Source organism: Pelophylax lessonae (genome assembly GCF_965119305.1).
Source record: "Pelophylax lessonae genome assembly, chromosome: 2".
Classification (NCBI taxonomy): domain Eukaryota; kingdom Metazoa; phylum Chordata; class Amphibia; order Anura; family Ranidae; genus Pelophylax; species Pelophylax lessonae.
This window is the reverse complement of record NC_138769.1, coordinates 623,988,199-624,010,736: the sequence shown is the minus strand read 5'-3', so window position 1 is coordinate 624,010,736 and position 22,538 is coordinate 623,988,199. Positions and strand designations below refer to the sequence as shown.

General features: G+C 43.6%; 1 protein-coding gene across 1 annotated transcript in view; it reads left to right on the top strand.

The window, feature by feature from the left end:
* Positions 1-22,538, top strand: part of SACS (sacsin molecular chaperone) — a 158,468-nt gene that overhangs the window by 25,062 nt on the left and 110,868 nt on the right. Inside the window, exon 2 of the mRNA XM_082248457.1 lies at positions 21,179-21,329. Coding sequence (XP_082104583.1) covers positions 21,179-21,329 — 151 coding nt within the window. The remainder of the gene's footprint in view (positions 1-21,178; positions 21,330-22,538) is intronic.

The following is a 22,538-nucleotide window of genomic DNA, read 5'->3' as shown; positions in this document are numbered from 1 at the left end:
AGGTCGTCTCTAATTTCCATTTGAACAAAAACATTGTGTTGCCTTCCCTGTGTCCCAGGCCAAAACATCCTAAGTAAATTGCTTTGCGTGCCCTGGATGTGGTTTGGGCAATTCAGGTGTACCTGGCAGCTATGGAGTCTTTTAGGAAGTCGGACTCACTATTTGTGCTCACAGATGGGCTTGGAATGGACTGGCCGCTTCCTCTGCAACCATTTTCAGATAGATCGGACAGACAGTGGCTCAGGCTTATTCAATTAAGGGTCAGGGTCCTCCTTTCCCTGTCAAGGCACACTCTACTTTTCTTTTGGCTGCAAGGTTTTGCAGGCTGCATTTTTAGAGGACTTTGAGGTTCTAATGTTTTTTTTCAGGTGGGCTTCAGTTGTTTTTGGTTGAGCTCCTTACCTGGTTGGCTATGGTTTAGCCTTGGGTATTTTTTCTTGCTGTTCCCCTCCCTCATGTTTGACACTGCTTTGGGACATCCCAATGGTTAAGAAGAGCAGGAGCTGTGTCCGTCAATGAACGAAAAAGAAAATGGGATTTTTGACTTACTGTAAAATCCTTTTCTCTGATGCTCATTGATGGACACAGCACCCACCCCTCTGTGGAGTTATTCTTCTGACACTGCTTGTAACTATAGTACAATGCACCTATAGCAAAGAGAGGAAGTATACCCCCTGGGAATGCCCATAGGCATAGACAGTCTTTTTTTCTACCTAATGTCCTACTCCTGTAGGGGGCACTATAACCCAATGGTCAAGAGGATCAGGAGCTGTGTCCGTCAATGAACATCAGAGAAATGATTTTTACGGTAAAACAAAAATCCAATTTTTTGGTCTGTTGCAATTTATTGAAAACTCTTTATTTTAAGGTTTTTATGAACAAATTATGACCCCAGAAAAATTGAACACAACCACATGGCATAAGAAACAACAGGTCTGACAGTTGAAATAGAACTCTAGGCAAAACTTTTTTTTTTTTCCTTTTGGCTAGAGGGTCACAATACCCTGTCCATTTATTTTTCGTCATCTATGTCCCATTGGAGAGATTTCCCTTCACTTCCTGTCCCATAGCCAAACCAGGAAGTGAGAGTAAATCCCTACTAATTAGGGAGTCCCTTGGGGACCCTCTGGTCACCAGTACTAGTGTCCACATTGGAAGATTTTTTTTTTTTTAATCATCTGCGAGTACCGATACTTGTGCTCAAGTACTCATTGATACCGATTACTGATATGTTTTGCGGTGCAATTTGAGCCAACAAAAAAATGAATGGGCTCAAATAGCACTGCAAAAAATTGCATGTGATTTGAATAGGAAATGTGATGCAATTTTTGTGCGAACCACACGTGGTTTCCTGCACTGCTCCCGTGTGAACACAGTTTAAAGTCATTATGACAAGCCTAGGTTCACACAGGAGCTGTGGGGCAAAGCGCGTGTGGTTCGGACAGAAATCACACCACATTCCTGTTCAAATCACATGCGATTCTTTGCAGTACAATTTGAGCCCTTTCATTTTATATGGGCTCAAATGGCACCGCAAATGTATCGGTTTCCGGTATCGGAGCATTTGCGCAAACGCTTAGTATCTGCACTGATACCGATATAGTATCGGTGCAACCCTAGTAAGCAGGACAAATAGGGTGAATCTCCCTAACTGGGCACAGGCAGCAATAAAAACTAACAGATGTTCTAATCCATATTCACTTTGGCCAAAACAAAACAAAGAAGAGTTTTGCTTTTAGTTGTGCTTTAAGTCTGAGAACTGTAGCAAGAACCCCAGTTAAAGCACTAGGTATACAATCATTTCATATTCCTACCAGTACAATGTATTTAAAGCGGAGTTCCGGGCACAAAAAAGATTTTTTTTTTTGTGCCCCTCCGCTAGGTATGCCACACCTGAAAAGGAATTCTATAGTTATTTTTTTTTTTTTTGTTTACTCACCTTTTTATTGACGATCGTAAATACTCACCTATGACAGCTTCCTCCTCCAGCGCCGAGGCTCACCCCGTCACTTCCTGCCTCGCGATGATTCCTGGGAGCTAAACGTCATAGCTCCCAGGAATCAATGCGCCGCACCGGCCCCACTCGTCATTTCCGCGCCGGAAGTGACGAGAGGGGCCGGTGCAGTGCATTCTGGGACACGAAGACGCGGAAGAAGACAGAGAAGAGGACCGCGCCGGCTTCAGCTGCCCACAACCGAGATGGAAACGCTGTGGAAGAAAATTTCTAAGTAAGTATTTCTTCTAAAAGGTAAGTGCGAACCGGGACAGATCAGAGGCTAGCCATTGTGGAATGTGCTAGCCCTGACTGTCCCGGGGGTATGTTCAACAAAAAAACGTTTCTCTGCCCGGAACTCCGCTTTAACCCTCCTCTTATGTTAGAATTCTGTTACTATCCAATATGTTAATGGGTCAGTTTTGACCCGTGTTTTAAATCAGCCATAAAATACCCTCTGAATAATTATTTATCATCAAATTTGTTTCTTACCTCTTGGTTACCTTGTTAGTCTTCTTTTTCTTTGAAAAGATTGGTTTTTAATATTTTTGGTGTGACAACTTAGACCTTTCTTTTGATAGCATACCTCTCATTTTCAAATTTAAAAAATGGTAAAATAAAGTCAGCAACTCTGAAATGAATTTGTCCTATGTTTCTTCACTTTATTTAGAGTTGCAGACAAGCAGGAAAAGAGATAGGCCCCTCCCTAACTACAGCTCACAGGGTTGAGAGGTGATTGGCTGTCAGTGTTACTAAGCAGAGAGAGTGTTTATGATTTCAGTTTTGGCACTTATTAGTGTCCTAAAATCCTATATTATAACTGGGTCAGAATTGACCCTAACACCATGAACGTCTTAATTTTCACCACAGTATTTTATAATTTAGTGAAAAGGATTCTTTTTCTATTACATTGTTTAAATAGAGGTTCCTGACAAAGTAAAAAAATCTTGATGCAATAAAAAAATTTATGTGATACTTATAGACATTCAAAACCTGAAAACGGGTCGGTTCTGACCCTAACATAAGAGGAGGGTTATGCTAAATGCCATACGCCCATGAATGTGCAAACTTAGAGGCAATTTTTACTGCTTTCTGGCAGAAAAATGCAGCATATTCTAAACATAAATTCTTACGTCTGTGTGCATGAGGCCTTCTAACTTTTTTTTTTAGGGACATTATCTCTTTCAGTATTCTTTTTTATTCAACTATGGCTGAACCAATATCTAATGTTCATAAAGTGCCATAAATTACAGGCCCGGTTTACATAAAAAGCGGCGATATTTACCTGTTGCTGTGTATTCTATGTGACCCAGAGCCACTCTGCATGTAGAAGCACATTCTGAAGAACGATGCAGAGATAGTATAAAGTACTCTCCACGGCGGGCAGGTGTCAGCAATAAATGCAGACCTGGGGCAGAGTGTCATTATCTACAAGAATGCTTAGCAATCACTTTCTTTTTGTTATACTCAGTACTACACGTAAGTATGAAGTTTTAGTTATCATTTTACTTTAGCTCTTAACTCTTGCTATATTCATGTCCCTAGACCAGGGGTCTCCCAAACTTTCTAAACAAGTGGCTAGTTTACTGTCCTTCAAAATTTAGAGGGGCCGGACTGTGGCCCGTGAGAGAACAAATTGTCCTGGCATCAGTCGGATTAAACTATGCCCCATCATTGGTATTAGGGGGTGTAATAGTGTCCCATTGTTAGTATCAATGGAAAGAATAGTGCCCCATTGGTGTCAGTGGGATGAATAGTGCCCCAACATTGGTGTCAGTGGGATTAATAGTGCCCCATTATTGGTGTCAGTGGCAGGAATAGTGTCCCATCATTGGTATTAGGCTATGTAATAGTGCCCCATTGTTGGTATTAACGGAAGGAATACGTGCCCCATCATTGGTTTCAGTGGCAGGAATAGTGCCCCATCATTGGTGCCAGTGGGATGAATAGTGCCCCATCATTGGTGCCAGCTGGTGGAATAGTGCCCCATCGTTGGTGCCAGTGTGAAGAATAGTGCCCCATCGTTGGTACCAGTGTGAGGAATAGTGCCCCATCGTTGGTGCCAGTGGGAGGAATAGTGCCCCATCGTTGGTGCCAGTGGGAGGAATAGTAGCCCATCCTTGGTGCCAGTGGGAGGAATAGTGCCCCATTGTTGGTGCCAGTGGGAGGAATAGTGCCCCATTGTTGGTGCCAGTGGGAGGAATAGTGCCCCATTGTTGGTGCCAGTGGGAGGAATAGTGCCCCATCTTTGGTGCCAGTGGAAGGAATAGTGCCCCATTGTTGATGTCAGTGGGAGGAAAAGTGCCCCATTGTTGGTGTCAGTGGTAGGAATGGTGCTCCATCATTGGTGTCAGTGGGAGGAATAGAGCCCCATTCTTGAAGAACGATGCAGAGATAGTATAAAGTACTCTCCACGGCGGGCAGGTGTCAGCAATAAATGCAGACCCCGGGCAGTGTCATTATCTACAAGAATGTTTAGCAATCACTTTCTTTTTGTTCTACTCCGTACACGTAAGTATGAAGTTTTAGTTATCATTTTACTTTAGCTCTTAACTCTTGCTATATTCATGTCCCTAGACCAGGGGTCTCCCAAACTTTCTAAACAAGCGGCTAGTTTACTGTCCTTCAAAATTTATTGGGGCCGGACTGTGGCCAGTGAAAGAAGAAAATGTCCTGGCATCAGTCAGATTAAACTATGCCACATCATTGGTATTAGGGGGTGTAACAGTGTCCCATTGTTAGTATCAATGGAAGGAACAGTGCCCCATCATTGGTGTCAGTGGCAGGAATAGTGCCCCATCATTGGTATTAGGGTGTGTAATAGTGCCCCATTGTTGGTAACAACGGAAGGAATACTTGCCCCATCATTGGTGTCAGTGGGAGGAATAGTGCCCCATTATTAGTGCCAGTGGGAGCAATAAAGCCCCATCATTGGTGCCAGTGGGAGGAATAGTGCCCCATCATTGGTGCCAGTGGGAGGAATAGTGCCCCATCATTGGTGCCAGTGGGAGGAATAGTGCCCCATCATTGGTGCCAGTGGGAAGAATAGTGCCCCATCATTGGTGCCAGTGGGAGGAATAGTGCCCCATCATTGGTGCCAGCGGAAGGAATAGTGCCCCATCATTGGTGCCAGCGGAAGGAATAGAGCCCCATTCTTGGTGTCAGTGGTAGGATGGTGCCCCATCATTGGTGTCAGTGGGAGGAATATTTCCCCATCAATGGGAGGAATATTGTGCCAAAGTTTGGGTCAGTGAGAAGATTAGTGCTCTATTGTCAGTGTCAGTGACAGGAACTTTGCCTATCAGCAACAGTGTGTGTGTGGGGGGGGGGGGGGGGATTTTAGTGCCTCAAGGGCCAGATACAAGCACTGCCCTAGACAATTATTCCCAAACCTCTCCATAGATTGTAGGAATAAGTGGTACAGAACAAAATAAGCAATTTGTAAGAGCAGTTACTCATACCAACCAGTCTGATCCTAGTTTTACTCTAGTTATATCAGTGAAAGCATTAAAGCTGGTGATGCACCGATTTATTGGCTGCAGATAGTTATTGGTGAAAAAAAAAGAGGGAAAAGATAGAATTGGTGATTTCCTCTCACCTTGACCATTTGCAAATCACCTTGTGTTCTGTTCACAGAATGCGAGGTGTCCTGGGAATGGAAAAGGGGAGAGTAAAGGATAGGTAAATGACAGGGCCCCTTCCCTGTACAGGAGCTGAGGTTTCATAACTCTCATACCTGCAGTGCTGGCTGTACTTTTTTTTCATAAATGAAACAAGGATTTTGCCCTACACATCAGCAATCCAGATCTAGGGTAATCCTCATTAAAACTTGTTCGTACACAGAATAAAAAGTGTTCCCTGAATGAAGGGGAGAATAGGGACAGGTAAAAGACAGGATCTCCCCTTGTCCATTCTCAGAAGACCTTGTTGTGACAGACCCAACCAGGACAGGGGCTATTGGAGGGGACTGCAGGGTAGCTTCTTGCCTACGGACTATGGCCCCGGGCATTTGAGGGAGCTACAAGCATTCAGGAAGATATCCTGGTATATAATGCAAGATGACATTACTACATTTACCAGTCAATGAAGCCATGATGGTCTCTGCCAACTTGAAACTTATTGATAGGGATGGGCTCAGGCGTGTTCAAATCGTAGTCCCAACACACCTGAGAAATCCTGCCAGGAAGCGGTCACTGCACACCGCCAATCATGAGCAGCTTGTGTATGTGCAGCTGCGGGCCGGGTAATGCCTTACTGCTTATGATTGGTGGTGTGCAGTGAGGGCTTCCTGGTGGGATTTCTCAGGTGGGTTGGGACTATGATCCTAACATGCCTGGGCCCATCCCTACTCATTGAGAAGATGTATATAAAAGGAAAGCTGGTTAATGAGATTTGGACAACCCGGGCCTTCTTGAATACTGGTGCTGATTTCTCTGTGTAAGCACTGACCTGAGTCACCTAGGCTTGTCTAGGTGACTAATTGTTAATTAGCTTACTGTTTAATTAGATTACTGTTTGTTTGTGTTGGCTGTTTCTTAGATGTGCTATTGATAGTACTGTTTACAGTTTGCATTATTTAGGATAATGTGATCAAGCTCTCACCTTATCTTGTGTGGTAAATATTCTGTGTGAAATTAAAGTAGAGTTCCAGTTTGCACTTAAGCTAGTGTCGTCTAGTTCTTGGGTGCACTTCTCAGCTATAATAGCTGATTCCTGGTTCCAGAGTTGGAGGAAGCTGTATCTTGGTGGAGGCATCCAAGTGGAGTGGTAGGCAGTCTGTCAGGATAATTATTACAGGTAGCTTTTTTGTTCACAGCACAAGTCAGTGTCAAAGTTTCCTTGTAGAGTTCCACTTTAAGTAATAGTAGTTAGTAATGGAACTTCCAGTCTAGCTGGAACTGAGCAGAACACTTCAGAGCTGAATGAGACTGAGTCCCGGTTCACACTGGTGTGATGTGGGAAACACTGCGAAAATGTGTAACGTATGCCAGGCTGCCGGTGGGTGACTCATTCCTGGCCGTGGAGTAATTTATGAGCAATCTCTGCACACTCTACTGACTCATGTGTAGTAAACTGACTTCACTTAGTGTGTAAAACCACATAGAGCTCTGAGAGTAACCATTGTAATGGGTGATGGAAAATACCTACTTCAATCTTCCTGGCATCCTTCCCAGCTCTGTATGTGAGTTAAACATGCCACAAACCGTACACAAAAACGTGGACCGAGCGCTTGATGATTTAATGTCTTTCTCATTGTCTTCTGATGAATATTATAAGATTGCTAACTAAGCAATAGCTAAAGGAACACTGAGTGTATGTGACATGGGCTGAGCTCCATGACTTTTCACAGATGGATGCCAGTACGGCCTCAGGCTGCAGTGTCATCCCTCATCGACTCCTCAGCCAGTTCCATGCTGACATACTGCTTTCTGAGATGGGACAGAAAGTGAAGGGAAAGCTTCCCAATGGGCCATGGATTACAAGAAAAAAAAAAAAGCTGACAGAGGTCATAACCCAACCTTACTCAATCTAAGATGGGGGAAAAAAAAATGTTTGCCTTCATTTCTACTGTACACTAGTTGAATTAAAATAAATAAATTCAGATGCACAAAATGATTGAATTAAGTCCCAGCAATACCTATTTTTTTTTTTTAGTTTTGGATAGAGTGGAGAAGGATTGGAACCCTTTTTTCGCTATCCAAAGATCCATTAGTTCCAATGTCAAGGGTTTCCCCAGATGGGAAGTGAGGGAAAATCTCCAAAGGCAAAAGAGGCAGCAAAGAAAAGGCTTTTTATTTTTTGTTTGGCAAAGTAGGCTTTTTATAGCTGTCTATGTTCTTGTTGAAGAATCTCCCTAACTTACAGTCAGTGTGTGGACAAATGAAAGGATACGTTCACCTTTGGCAACATGTTACATCTATAGTTAGGTTGTAGCATGTCAATAAAGTGCACCTGCTTGCACATCCCGATCCCCCACCGTGACAGCAGGTAGGGGACCTTCTCCCCTTATCTACTGTCACAATTTATTCATTCATGATTCCGAAATTCTGGTTAGGGGGCGTGCAGCTTCTGCTGTGACAAATCACAGACGCTGATCAGCGGTGCCGGCCAGTGTATAATAAAATTCAGCACATCTCCAAAGCTGGCCATACATGGATAGAAAATTTTTTGAAAAAGCGTTCGATAAGCCCGATCATTTGACTTTGGAAACCTTAGATTGTCCGCTGCAATACCACAGTCCCACTATGTCGCTGATTATCGCCATTACTAGTATAAAAATATAAATAAATAAAAATTCCAGTATAAATCCCATAGTTTGTAGACATTCTAACTTTTGCGCAAACTTATCAATATATGGGATTATTATTATTATTTTTTTTTATATGTATTGGCCTAAATGCATGAGAAAATGTGTTTTTTATGTTTTTTTATCGGATATGTTTTACAGCAGAAAGTAAAACATTTTGCTTTTTTTTTTTTTTTTTCAAGCTGTCTGTTTTTTTTTTTTTTTGTTTATAGCATTAAAAATGTAAAAACGCAGAGGTGATCAAATACCACCAAAAGAAAGCTCTATTTGTGGGGAAAAATATTATTTAAATTTCATTTGGGTACAGTGTCACGTGACCATGCAATTGACAGCTAAAATAACGCAATTATGGCCTGGTCATGAAGGGGACTAAATCTTTCAGAGGTCAAGTGGTTAAAAAAAAGCCTGGCTGTGCAGGGCTTTGCCAGCACAGCCGCATCATTCATTCAGAGTTCTGTTTAAATGAACTTCAAGTCCCATCTGCCACTGCGGAAGAAAAGTTGTGTAGTTTTCAGTGAACAGCAAGGGCTCTGGTGGGCACTCTCTTACTTTATTGATTCTTCCTGCTCTTCAGTAACTGCCTGCCCGTATGGGAGATACAGGCAGACCACTGTACTGAGTGTCTGCAGGAGCCTGGCATTACACCCACAATCTGCTGAGCACTTGCAAGTGCAATGCTCTGCAGGCTCCTGAAAAAGTAGGTAAATGCGCTTTTTTTTTTACCTGAAAAAATATGTGCATTTATTTTTTATTTTTTTATTCACACTGATGTGGTGTGAATTTGCAGTGATTACTGTGTGTTTTCCGCACCGCATCACAATTGCACTCTTTTCATGCAAATTGCTTTCAGTGGGGCGTAAATGTTAAAGGAGATGTACAGTCAAAGCTTGTTTAGCTGTACATCTATGGATCACAGGAGTGCAGTTCAGTCTGCACTCCTGTGACCCGTTTTCAGCAGAGAGTGGGCTGAAGTCCGCTCTCTGCTGATGTCACAGATGTCAGTCCAGGCACCGCGTCATCGTGACCACGGAGTCGGGATCCGCCAGGTGCCTGGACCAACATCCGGCTCAGCCTCTCAGCAATCTGCTGAAAACCTCCCTGACCCTCCACAGCCCAGCACTTCAGTGAGTGAGGAGGGGGCAGAGCAGAGAGCGGTGACTAAAAGTCAGCAGCTCTCTGCTCAGGGAACCTCTCAGAACCGAGTGATCGGCGGTGTTCGATCCCTTGGTTCTCGGTGCAGAGGCCCTGGGGGACAGATGCATCACCGGATTGATGCTGCATCCACCTAGGTAAATAAGACTGGGGGAAAAAACAGAAACCCCATACTTCTCTTTTAATTCACCGACCCCTCAAAAATGGGTCGAAAAACGCAGTGCGATTGGCTGAATCAGATCGCATGGGTGTGAACACCAATATGATCTGAATTCCAGTGCGGCAAAAAAAAGGTGCAATTCACCTTTTTTTATTTGGATTTGTTGCAATTTGAGCCATTCTAAAAAAAATGGCTCAAATCACACTGCAAAGAATCATACGTGATTTGAACAGGAATGCGGTGCGACTCCTGTCCGAATCCCATTTAGTTTCCCACAATATGAACCAGCACTAAAAGCTGAACTTGCCCTTACACCAGACAGGAAGTGAGAGCTGAATATGTCGCCCCCCCCCCCCTTTTTTTTCTTTTTTAAGACCTCTTTCGCACTGGCATGTGCATTTTTTAAAAGGGCATGTAGATTTCTGCTGCCAGAAAACATATCTGTTTAGACACGTTTAAAAGCATTTACAGCTGTTGGTGCGTTTAAGTGCGTTTACAGGCTTTTGCATGTGGTAAAAATTCCAGATCTGTACTACTTTGAATGCCTCTCTGCTCTATTATACCACAATGCATTGTTCACATCTGGGCGTTGGGGTGTGATAAAAAGCGCGTGTATTGCGGTGCGCTGTCTGTGCATAGGGGTGCCATTTAGTGAGGTGCTATATAAGGCCAGGTAGAAACACATTAATGTATTATGTTTTTAGAATGAATGAATTTACACTATGGGTCAGAAAAGAGTACAAAAAAAACCATTTCTGCACCCGGTAAGATTTGGAAATGTAACTCCAATTGCAATTTACAGCACTGCCATTTGGCTACTGGTCCGTCCCATGAAGAAAGGAAATAATGGAGGTCCTTGCTATCAGATGTTTCCTGGATGTCATGTATAGGGGATATGTTTGCTCACAGAGCAGAGGCCATGGTACTAGTAACAGATGTCTCTGGGATCAGTTACTCCTCCATCTGTTTTCATAAATGGCAGCAGATGATTGTGTGCTGAACGCATGATGCCATCTGTCATTTACAGTAAACACTAACTAGAACCATTTACTCAGAAAATCAGGAAAACTTCTAGAAAACATTTAGGCCCTGTTCACACCTAAGCAGCGTTTCTCAGCTCATAATATACTCATTTCTGAAGTCTCAAAATGCCCAACAAGCAAAATCCCATTAGTTTCAATGGCCCCTGTTCACATATGAGCGTTTTGTCGCCTGAAGCTCAAAAAAGTGCATGAACTTCTTTTTTTTGCAGATTACAGGCAATTTTGTTAGATGTCTCCAAACACCTGCGATAAACACCCGAAAAAACGCCTGAAAAAACGCCCCCCAAAAAAAATGCTTGCAAACAATGCGCTCAGGTGTGAATGGATACTAAGAATTCTTGTTGCACATGCTTTCAGGAGTCAATTTTTGAATGCACCTTTGCAGCAGTGTTAATTTTGGCAGCAAATTTCAATTTAGTTTTAGTCTTAGTCTTAGGACTAAAATGGCATTTTAGTTTTAGTCCTATTTTAGTCTTCTGCAAGTGTTTTAGTTTTAGTCGTATTTAGTCGACTAAAACTCCAGTATATTTTAGTCGACTAAAACGCCCTACATTTTAGTCGACTAAAACTCATTTTAGTCATCTATAATCAAATGGGTTTAGCCACATCTTGGGCTCCAGCCCCGCAACGGATATGGACCATTGGAGACACAGACAGTTATCCAGGTTCATAGCTGCTCTTCCACGTCCGCTGCGTGACTCCAAGGATTTGAACCCAATTGAGGAAATATTGTCCCCTCGGGACCCCCCCCTTCACTCCACCTCGCAGTTTTACAAGGCACTTATCTCATTGCAAAGCCAACCTTACCCGGATTTCTTACACAAGTGGGAACTAGATATTGGATCTCAAATTTCCGATAGCCGGAAGGACAAAATTCTTGCATTGGCTCACGTTTCCTCTCTCTCCACCAAGGTGGCGGAATCCAACTACAAGTTATTGTCCCGTTGGTACTATACCCCGCGGAAAATGCACATTATTTCTCCGGCCATCTCCCCGTTATGTTGGAGGGGATGCGGAGATATTGCATCGCACGCACACATCTGGTGGCACTGTTCAATAATACAACCATTCTGGATGGAAGTCCTTCGGCTTATACATGTGATCACGGAAGTTACCATCCCATCAGATCCTTGGGTTGTCCTGCTGCATGGAACTAACATACCGCTCTCTAAGTACAAAAGATCAATGATCCCTCATATGCTTAATGCAGCCAAAGCCCTGATCCCCGCCCTCTGGGGCTCACCGACCATCCCCACGATACGTCACTGGCTACGGAAAATTGATATGACATATCAATTAGAGGAACTTACTTTCATAGCCCGTGACAAACTTGACCGCTTTCACTCTACATGGCAACCTTGGTCCTCTTTTAAAAGCACTTCTTCCTATGTGGCCCTACTCACTGAAGACACCCCCCTTGGTTTATTACCTTCTAATGTAATCCTATCTGATTAAAAGTTTTTATTAATTGGTACATAAGTCACCCGTGGCCTATTCTCCCACCCTCTCCTACCCCCTTTTTCCTCCCTGCTGCCCTCTTCTCCTCTTTCTCTTTCTCTTCTACTTTTTACTATCCCTTCACTTTCTTATAGGCTCTCTCTGACATTGGTTTTATGATGCAAGATGTTCTGCTATCAGTATGTTTTCTCAGCCTTTTCATGACTGGGCGTGCTTGACGCGCTCTTAGATGTTTATGTATTCATTGATATTGTTTCATGGCTACTTGCCGTATTCAATGTCGGACTGTGTGGTCTATGTTCTGTTTTTCTTTGTCTTCTTGAAACATTTTTTTCAATAAACAGAAATTAAACAAAAAAATAATCAAATGGGTGTAGTTCAATTGTAATTTGTAATGCATTATTTAAGCATTTCTCTACAATTTCCAAACTCATTATATACTAATGCTGGTCCTGGAGTGAAAAATCTAATATGTTATTATTTATGCTTTGAGCATGCACCAGTGTTAATTTTTGGCAGCAAATTTCGATTTAGTTTTAGTTATAGTCTTTTGACTAAAATGCCATTTTAGTTTTAGTCGTATTTTAGTCTTAAGACTAAAATGCCATTTTAGTTTTAGTCGTATTTTAGTCATCTGAATTGTGTTAGTCGACGAAAACGTTTTAGTCGGTTTTAGTCGACGAAATTTACACTGCTTTGCAGGCAGAGACATCTAAGGCCCCTTTCACACTAGTGTGACTTGTCCCTCGATTTTGGACCGCAAAATCGCATGACAAGTCGTTTTCCATTATTTTCAATGAGCCCCATTCATATCAGTGCGTTTTGAAGTCGCACCGACTTCAAAGTAGTTCCTGCACTACTTTGGCACGATTTTAATGCGTTTTGAGGTATATAGCCCTGAGCCATTGCTCAAAATCGCGTCAAAGTCGCGTCAAAATCGCGGTAAAATCGCGTCGCATAAGTGTGAAAGGGGCCTAAGTTGAAATGTTTGCTCCGTTTTGGATTGTAATAAAAAGCTTATGTCACGTATTTACGCTCATTTAGTAGCGGATACATTACTTCCGTTCGATAAATTATGTGCTAAATGGGAGAGGGATGTGCCAGGTTTAGGCCCAGAGGACTGAGATAAGATCTGGGATTTACCATGTAAAAGGACCGACAAATTCAGTATAAAATAGAGCTTACTCCTGCTAGATTACAGCGGATGTATCCATCACGTTCTCCTGAATGTTGGAGATGTGGAGACCGTGTGGGGAACTTTACACATATTTTTTGGTCATGTCTTAAGATCGTTGGGTATTGGGAGGACGTTTTGGTGGTACTTAATGCACATACAACAATCGTTATTCCTAGCACTATTGGAATCAGTTTACTGGGTCTGGTGACTTCTTTGTTACACACCAGAGCTGAAAAAGTATTAGTTAGTCTTCTATTTCATGCATGGAAGGCCATTACCTTACATTGGAAGAAAAGGGTTCCACCTACGGTTTCCTTTTGGAAAGGTCTGGTTAATAGTAATCTACCATTGTATAGAGAAACCTATGAACATATGGGTTGTTTGAGGAAATATGACAGGATATGGTCAGGGTGGCTGGCGGATTCTGGTACGGCCGCATAGGGGTTTGGTTTTACCTTCTTTAATCCTGGAAATAGGTAGGCATTGAGTAGGAGTTGGGAAACTTTGTTTGTAGATAACATCAAAAGTGGTGAGGAGGGTTATGCATGGGGGAAGGAGGGAAGGATGCAATAAAGGTGTTTTTTAATTGTTGTTATTATTTATGTGAATGTGTATTGTACGTTTTGATGTATGTACAAACTAATATACAGATTTATGAAAAAAAAATAATTCTTCAAGGTCCATACCACCAAATCCAGGACCCCCTTGTCTGTTTTGTTTGGTCCCATTTGCTATTATCAGCCATGTTTTATTCACCATATGTAGGTTAGAAATTGGAAACAGATTGGCCGCCGCACACAGCACCATCATCGTGAAGCACAGTGGGCACTAACCACGGTCTATCATTTGCTTAGAAGATCCCACGGTGCTGATTGTTGGGGCAAGGTCAGATGAGTCTGGGCATTTAAAACCTTTGAGATTGACATCACCTGGTCTTCCCAGACGATGATTGAGAACAATCCATGACACTGGCAGGTCTCAGCCTTGCAAAGGGGGCAGTGCATGCTATGAATTCTGTAGACGCCATTTTTTTGTTTTCTGTAATTTTGAAAGTGTAAATGATGGAAATAAAATCTAACTTTTGTTGGCATATTATTAGAATGTCTAATCTGTAATTGGATGCCTTTTGGAGATTTTTCTATCTTGCCTTGGCTTCTTTATGCACATTAATACAATTTTTTACCTGGGGTGCCCAAACTTTCGATCCCCACTGTGTATGTATGTATATATATATATATACATCCATTACCAATCACCTTTCTTTTTTAACCACTTGCCTTCTGGAAGATTTGACCAGGCCATTTTTTTGCGATACAGCACTGCGTTCATTTAAATGACAATTGCGCAATAATGCAGTGCTTTTACCCAAATAAAATGTGTCCTTTTCTTCCCACAAACAGAGCTTTTAGAGCTATAGACTAAAAAAGGCTGACCATTTTGAAAAAATTTTACTTTCAGCTATAAAACATATCCAATAAAAAAAAAAAATGTAAAAAAATTTCTTCATCAATTTAGGCTAACATGTATTCTGTTACATAATTTTGGTACAAAAAATCCCAATAAGCGTATATTATATATACACATATTAATGTATATTATATAACATATAATAATTATATGTTATTACATTTTTTACTATTAATGGCAGTACTTGGTGACTTATAGCAACAGTCAGGACACGATTTGACACTTTTGACACTTTTTGGGGACCAGAGACACCAATACAGTGATCAGTGCTAAACATATGCACTGTCAGTGTACTAATGGCACTGGCTGGGAAGGGGTTATATATCCGGGGCGATCAAAGGGTTAACTCTATGCCTAACCAGTGTGTTGTTGGAGGAGCTTTTATTAAGGGAAGGCATTGATCCATGTTCCTGCTTTGCAGGAACACAGGATCAATGCCTTCCCTACTGACAGAACGGTGATATGCCTTGTTTACATAAGCAGACTGCATAATGATTAGCAGGTGCTGGTCTTTGTCAGTGTTTAGAGTTGAGCGGACACCTGGATGGCCGTGTTCGGTCTGGGTCCGGCCGAACTTGAAAAAAAAGTCCGGGTCCGTGACCCAGACTTTTTCCGAACTTGACGCGGACACCGAACCCCATTGAAGTCAATGGTGACCCGAACTTTCAGGCACTAAAATGGCTCTAAAAAACCAATGGAAAGGGCTAGAGTGCTGTAAATGGCAGCAACATGTAGTTAAGAGCATGGCAAGTGCTCTGCAAACAAATGTGGATAGGGAAATAACTTAAAACAACAAAAAAAAAACAGAAAAATAAAACAATTTTCTTCATCTGAGAAGGACGAGGCCCATATGGAGTAGGAGGGAGGTTAAGGCAGAGGTGGCGGTGGATGTGAAGCGGCGGTGGAGGGGGACGAGGTAGCCAACACTGCTTTTTTTTTAGTCATTTTAAATTAGGGTACACCTCAAAAGAGTGAGAAAGATCAAAAATATAACAATGGCTGGGTGAGGCCGGTATCCATCTCTATTCTGCACAAGGTACGGAAGTCCTGTGGGATCCATGCCTGGTTCATTTTAATGAATGTGAGCTTGTCCACATTGTCTCTGGACTGGCGGCTGCGCTTGTCTGTAATAACGCCCCCAGCTGTGCTAAATACACGTTCAGATAATACACTGGCTGCAGGGCACGCCAGCACCTCCAAGGCGTAAAGGGAAAGCTCAGGTCATGTGCCCAATTTGGAGACCCAGAAGTTGAAGGGGGCAGACCCGTCATTCACTACATGTAGGCGTGTGCACACATACTGCTCCACCATGTTGGTGAAATGCTGCCTCCTGCTAAGACGTTCCATATGAGCTGCTGGTGCTGTTTGTTGTGGCATGCTGACAAAGCTTTTCCACATTTCGGCCATGCTAACCCTGCCTTCTGAGGTGCTGGCGGTGCCCTGGTTGCGTTGGTGACCTCTTCCTCCTCCTCCTCTGCCTTGGCCTTGTGCTTCCACTGTGGCCCCGCTGTCAGGTGGGAATGCCAGCAGCGTGCGCTTGTACTCGCGCATCTTGTGATCACTCTCCAGTGAGTGAATTAAGGACAGTACGTTGTCCTTGTAACGGGGATCCAGCAGCGTGGCCACCCAGTAATCAGCACAAGTTAGAATGTGGGCAACTCGGCGGTCGTTGTGGAGACACTGCAGCATGTAATCGCTCATGTGTGCCAGGCTGCCCAGAGACAACGAAAGGCTGTCCTCTGTGGGAGGTGTATCGTCTGTGTCCTCTGTATCCCCCCAGCCACGCACCAGTGATGGCCATGAGCTGGCCTGGGTGCCACCCTGCTGTGAACATGGTTCCATCTCCTCCTCCTCATCCTCCAGAACTGTGCCCCTGCTGGACAATTGTGTACCTGGCATTTGTGGGTGCAGGAACCCACCCTCGGAGCCACTTGTGAATGACTGCCCTGAAAGCCTTGGAAATGATCCCTCTTCCTCCTCCTCCTCCTCCTGTGCCACATCCTCTTCCATCATCGCCCGAATCGTTTTTTCAAGGAGGCATAGAAGTGGGATAGTTAAGCTGACAACGGCGTCATGGGCACTGACCATGTTGGTGGAGTACTCAAAACAGCGCAACAAGGCACACAGGTCTCGCATGGAGGCCCAGTTATTGGTGGTGAAGTGGTGGTGTTCCGCAGAGCGACTCACGCGTGCATGCTGCAGCTGAAACTCCACTATGGCCTGCTGCTGCTCGCACAGTCTTTCCAGCATGTGCAAGGTGGAGTTCCACCTTGTGGGCTCGTCACATATGAGGCGGTGAGCGGGAAGGCCGAAGTTACGCTGCATCGCTGACAGGCGAGCAGCAGCAGGGTGAGAACGCAGAAAGTGCGCACAGACGGCCCGCACTTTCTGCAGCAGCTCTGACATATCGGGGTAATTTTTAAGGAACCTCTGCACCACCAAATTCAGCACATGCGCCAGGCAAGGGATGTGCGTCAAACCGGCTACGCCCAGAGCTGCTATGAGATTTCGCCTGTTATCGCACACCACCAGGCAGGGCTTGAGGCTCGCTGGCAGCAACCACTCATCAGTCTGCTGTTTCATGCTCCTCCACAACTCCTGCGCAGTGTGTGATTTTTTCCCCCAAACAGGCAAGTTTTAAAACTGCCTGCTGTCGTTTACCCCTGGCTGTGCTGAAGTTGATGGTGAAGGTGTTACGCTGACCGGATGAGGAGGCGGTAGAGGATGAGGAAGCGGAGTAGGAGGAGTTAGGAACAGGAGGCAAACTGAAGTGCCCTGCAATCCTGGGTGGTGGAAGGACATGCGCCAAATTGCTATCCGCCTCAGGCCCAGCCGCCACTGCATCTACCCAGTGTGCCGTTAGGGAGATATAACGCCCCTGACCATGCTTACTGGTCCACGTATCGGTAGTTCGGTGGACCTTGCCACAGATGGCGTTGCGCAGTGCACCCCTGATTTTTTCCCCCACTTGGTTGTGCAGGGAAGGGATGGCTTGCCTGGAAAAGTAGTGGCGGCTGAGCTCGACGTACTGTGGGACAACCACCGTCATAAGGCTTTTAAAACTGTGCGTCTCCACCAGACGGAATGACAGCATTTCAAAGGCCAAGAATTTTGAAATGCTGGCATTCAGGGCCAGAGATCGCGGGTGGGTAGGGGGGTACTTCCTCTTCCTCTGAAGTGTTTGGAAAATGGAAAGCTGAACGCTTCCACGGGACATTGTGGAGATGGTTGGTGACCCAGGTGGTGGTGTTGCTGACAGATCGTCTGTTTGCGGGGTGGCAGGTGCCGGTATCACTACAGAGGTGGATGAAGAGGCCGAGACTGCAGCAGAAGAGGAAGCAGGAGGAGCCAGAGACCTTTCTTGGTTTTGAAGGTGTCTACTCCACTGCAGCTCATGCTTTGCACTTAGATGCCTGATCATGCAGGTTGTGCTCAGGTTGAGAAGGTTTATGCCTCGCTTCAGGCTCTGATTGCACAGCATGCAAACCACTCGTGTCCTGTCATCAGCACATTGTCTGAAGAACTTCCACGCTAGAGAACTCCTTTGACCTGGCTTTGGTGCGCTCGGTCCCTTGCTGCATTGGGCAGTAGCAGGCGTAGTGTCTAGGGCACGGCCGCTCCGCTTCTGCACCCTACTCCCTCTTCTGCTGTGCTGGTGGCTCTGTGCGACCACCGCCTCTTCCTCCAAATTACTCAGGTCACCTGCATGACCTTCATTCCATGTGGGGTTGAGGACCTCATCGTCCTCCACATCATCTTCCACCCAGTCTTCACCCCTGCCCTTCTTGTCGGTCTCCACAATTCTGAGTGCCGCAGCAGTTGGCACCTGCTTTTCGTCATCATCGGAGACGTGCTGCGATGGTCCTTCCATGTACTCATCTTGAGAAATAAGTGGTTGGGCATCGCTGCACTCAATCTCTTCCACTTCTGGGGCAGGGCTAGGTGGATGGCCCTGGGAAACCCTGCTGACAGAGTCATCAAAAAGAAGAGACTGCTGCATGACTTGGGGCTCAGACTGCTTGCCTGATTTTCAAGGGGGTGAGGTAAAAGACGGTTGGACATTGGCTGCAGGTGCCAACTCTGACCTTTCTGCAGTAGACTGGGTGGGAGACAATGTGAAGGAACTGGAGGCACTGTCAGCAACCCAATCTACTATCGCCTGTACTTGTTCTTGCCTCAACACTTGTAGAGGCGCATGATGCCCTACCAAATACTGCTGCAGGTTCTGTCGCCTACTCACACTTGAGGAAGGTGTTTCACTTGTGCGTGTTGCTGGCACAGATCGACCACATCCTCTCCTTGCAACAGGAGCTCTGCCAGCAGCACCACGACCCAGGCCACGGCCCCTATTTGACGTTCTCCTCATATTTCTGTAATTTATGATCTTGCCCTAGAAAGGTGTTTATTGAATAGCGGAACAAAACAACAACAGTATTCCACGGGTGTATCTCGCAGTCAAATATGCAAACTATGCCGCAATAGAAAAAAGTATATAAAACGTTGTATCTCACACGTACAAACACAGACTAGGCCCTGATTACAATTTTTTGTACCCTAAAGGGAGGATGAGGATGAGGAAGAGGAGTAGGAGGAGTTCGGAACAGGAGGCAAACTGAAGCGCCCTGCAATCCTCGGCGGTGGAAGGAGATGCGCCAAACAAATTTAAAAGGTGTATCTCACACGTACCGATACAGACTATGCCGCAATTTAATTTTTTTCACCCCAAAAGGGTGTATATTGAATAGCGGAATAGAAAAAAGTATATAAAACGGTGTATCTCACACGTACAAACAGAGACTCCCCTTTAAATTTGTAATTTTTAAATAGCAGATTAGAACAGCACAGTAAAGGCTGTATGTCACAGTAACGTATGAATGAAAAAAATTAATAATTATTTTTCACTTTAATTGGTGATTTTTCAATAGCAGATATGAACACAGCAGTGTCTTATGTTTTATGTCACGGTCAGCAGCAGGCTATGAAGGGGGAAAAAAAAAAAATTCCCCTTTTTAAATTTGTAATTTTTAAATAGCAGATTAGAACAGCATTGTGTAGTAAAATATAGCTGAACGCTGCACACAACAGACTGATAAAAATATTTTTTTTTCTCCCTCCTCCTCCTCCTCCGTGGGCTCAAGTGAGGGCAAAAAGATGGTTCACTGCACCACCCCCCACACAGCAAAATCGATGTAGATCGCTAACGGACGATTGTTCTGTCCTGTGTCTCCTAATCTCTCCCTGCCTACTCTCTCCAGCCTGTCCCTAAAATGCTTTTTTATCTTTCCCTGCCTACACTCCGACCTGTCCCTACATTCTTTTCTGCCACAATGTTTTTTTTTTCCTGTCTCTGTCCCTAATCAGCAGCAGCCAGCACCGTTGTGTGTGCTCTCTCCCTACACTAGAACAGACTGACACGCACCGCGCTGTGTCTCTAGCTTATAAAGACCTGGGTCACATGCTTCAGCTGGCCAATCACAGCCATGCCATTAGTAGGCATGGCTGTGATGGCTTCTATGGCACACCAGTTAAACGCTTGTTGATTTGCTGTTGAAACCGCGCCATTAAAACCGCGCCATTACATACAAAACAGGAAATAAAATTACCGAACACGGATTTTAAACCCGAATATACAGTAAAGTTTTTGGGTCCGGGTAACAAAAATCCAATTATCCGGTACGGACCCGAATAATACAGTCCGTGTTCGCTCAACCCTATCAGTGTTACAAAATTTTGAAGCCAGAGGATTACCATGAGAGCCCAGCAACTAGTATTTCTTTTTAGAAGGAAAGGTTGGTTCCCTCATCACTCTAATTAACTTTAGAGTTTCTCCTATTGTGGTCAATAATAATTGTTCTCCAGCATCTTTTAGGCTTCTTTCACACTGACTTGTTGAAAAAACGCCGTAAAAATGTTTTTGCCGTGCCTTCTGTACTTCTGATTCCAGTCATGCATCTGTAAAACTTGAATATGTGACTCAACAAAATGCACCAAAAATGCACCGCGGGTGCGTTTTTTTTTTTTTTTGCTTTTTTTAAAAAAAAGATCTATGGGAAAAAATCAATCAAATTTAAAAGCACACCAAAGAGGCAGTGTGCAGGACTTTTACAAATGCACCGAACCCGCAGCGCACTGGGGTGAAGAGTTCATAGGATTTAAAGCTATACATTTTTTATACATTCTTCTTCCACTTTTTTATTACCCCAAAAACACCTAAAAAATGGATCAGTAGGAAAGAGTGGTCATTGGCTCTCACAATCTATATTAATTCATGTTTGTGTGTATTTGGGTTTAATAAACATTTATTATAGCTTTTTTGAATAGTTTTGTTGTGAAGTTGCCTTGTACATTCATTAGAGAATATAAAACTGGTCTTGTATGTTCATGCGTGACATTAATTACTCTGTTTGGTTTTCCCTGGCAGGTTGGTCAGGGTAACAGTCCTACATGACTATGTTGGCTGTAGGACATTCGAGGTGCCCCTGTCAGCAGATGTGGAGGACATCAAGCAGCTTATCTACAGAGAAACAAATTTTCCTGTCTCAGAACAGCGCCTCTTGCTCCATGACAAAGAGGTAAGTAGCAAAAAAATTGTATTTCTTTAACTTTTTATATTCATAGTCATCTTTTAGGACTTCCACAGTTGAAGAAGGTTTGTGTTACCATGTGTTACCAAGGTTACCATGGTTCATGTGGCCTTGCTGAACTCAAGAGAGCAGTTTTTGAATAATGATGATGAAGATGACTACTGGCTCCCAGAATTATTTAGTGAGTAGCCATTGTCTGTACACTGGGACACACTATCTCAGGACAAGCCAACCAACTGCGTGGAGTTGGCCAAATTAGTCTCGTAACTGGAAACATTCTTAAATGAAAATCTCCCTATTGAATCACTTTGTCATGCATTAAAATACTGGTGTATCAGTTTCAATAAGTCACTATTGGATTAGGACTGAGTACAGTTAGGATGTTTTTTTTTTTTCATTTTCTAGAAACATAGATGAGTTACAGAAAAGGCCAAGTGGTCCATGAAGTCGATTCTATTATTTATTTAATACAGATCTGTGTTTGTTCCAAGCTGGAAATCTGTTCCAAGTATTACTACTTATCAGTAAAAAAAAATGAGTGCTAAGATTCGTTTTGAGTTTTCCTATTTTTAGTTTGGTGTCATGTCCTCATGTTATTGAAAATATTGCCTGAACATAATTCAAACTATTCTTTCTATTATTTTATTTCAAATTTTCATGATCTCCTCTCATCCTTTCCTCCCTTTCCATTCTACCCTCAAGACTGTGTTTTTTAAGTTTCTGAAGTCTCTCCTGATATTTTATCCCTCAGAACTTTTATCCCAATATTTTTGTTGCCCGTTTCTCGACTCATTCTATCTTATCAATATGTTTTTTGTAAAAGTAAGATTTTCCTGCTACCTCTTTGGCCCAACCTGCTTCTTGTGGTCACCACTATCCCAATAGGCTTTCAGCCAGCCATGCAGACAGGTTGCTCTTGCTCTTTTATTCTCCTAGATAATTCATCATGAGAAATAGAGTGCATCCTGCAGATTGATTACCAAGTACTCATGGCATTGGTAGAGACAAAGCAATGGAATTCAGGGTTTGCAACCTAAAAGCCCAACTGAACTGTCAGTTAAACACACTCCAGGTGTATCAAAACAAAAGGTGTGCAAAGTCCTGCAGTTCTTATTTTCTTTATAAAGCAATAAGGAAGGGGAAAAGTCCCAGGAGCCGCACATCACACAAAACTCTCATGTAAAGAGTGGGAGCAGC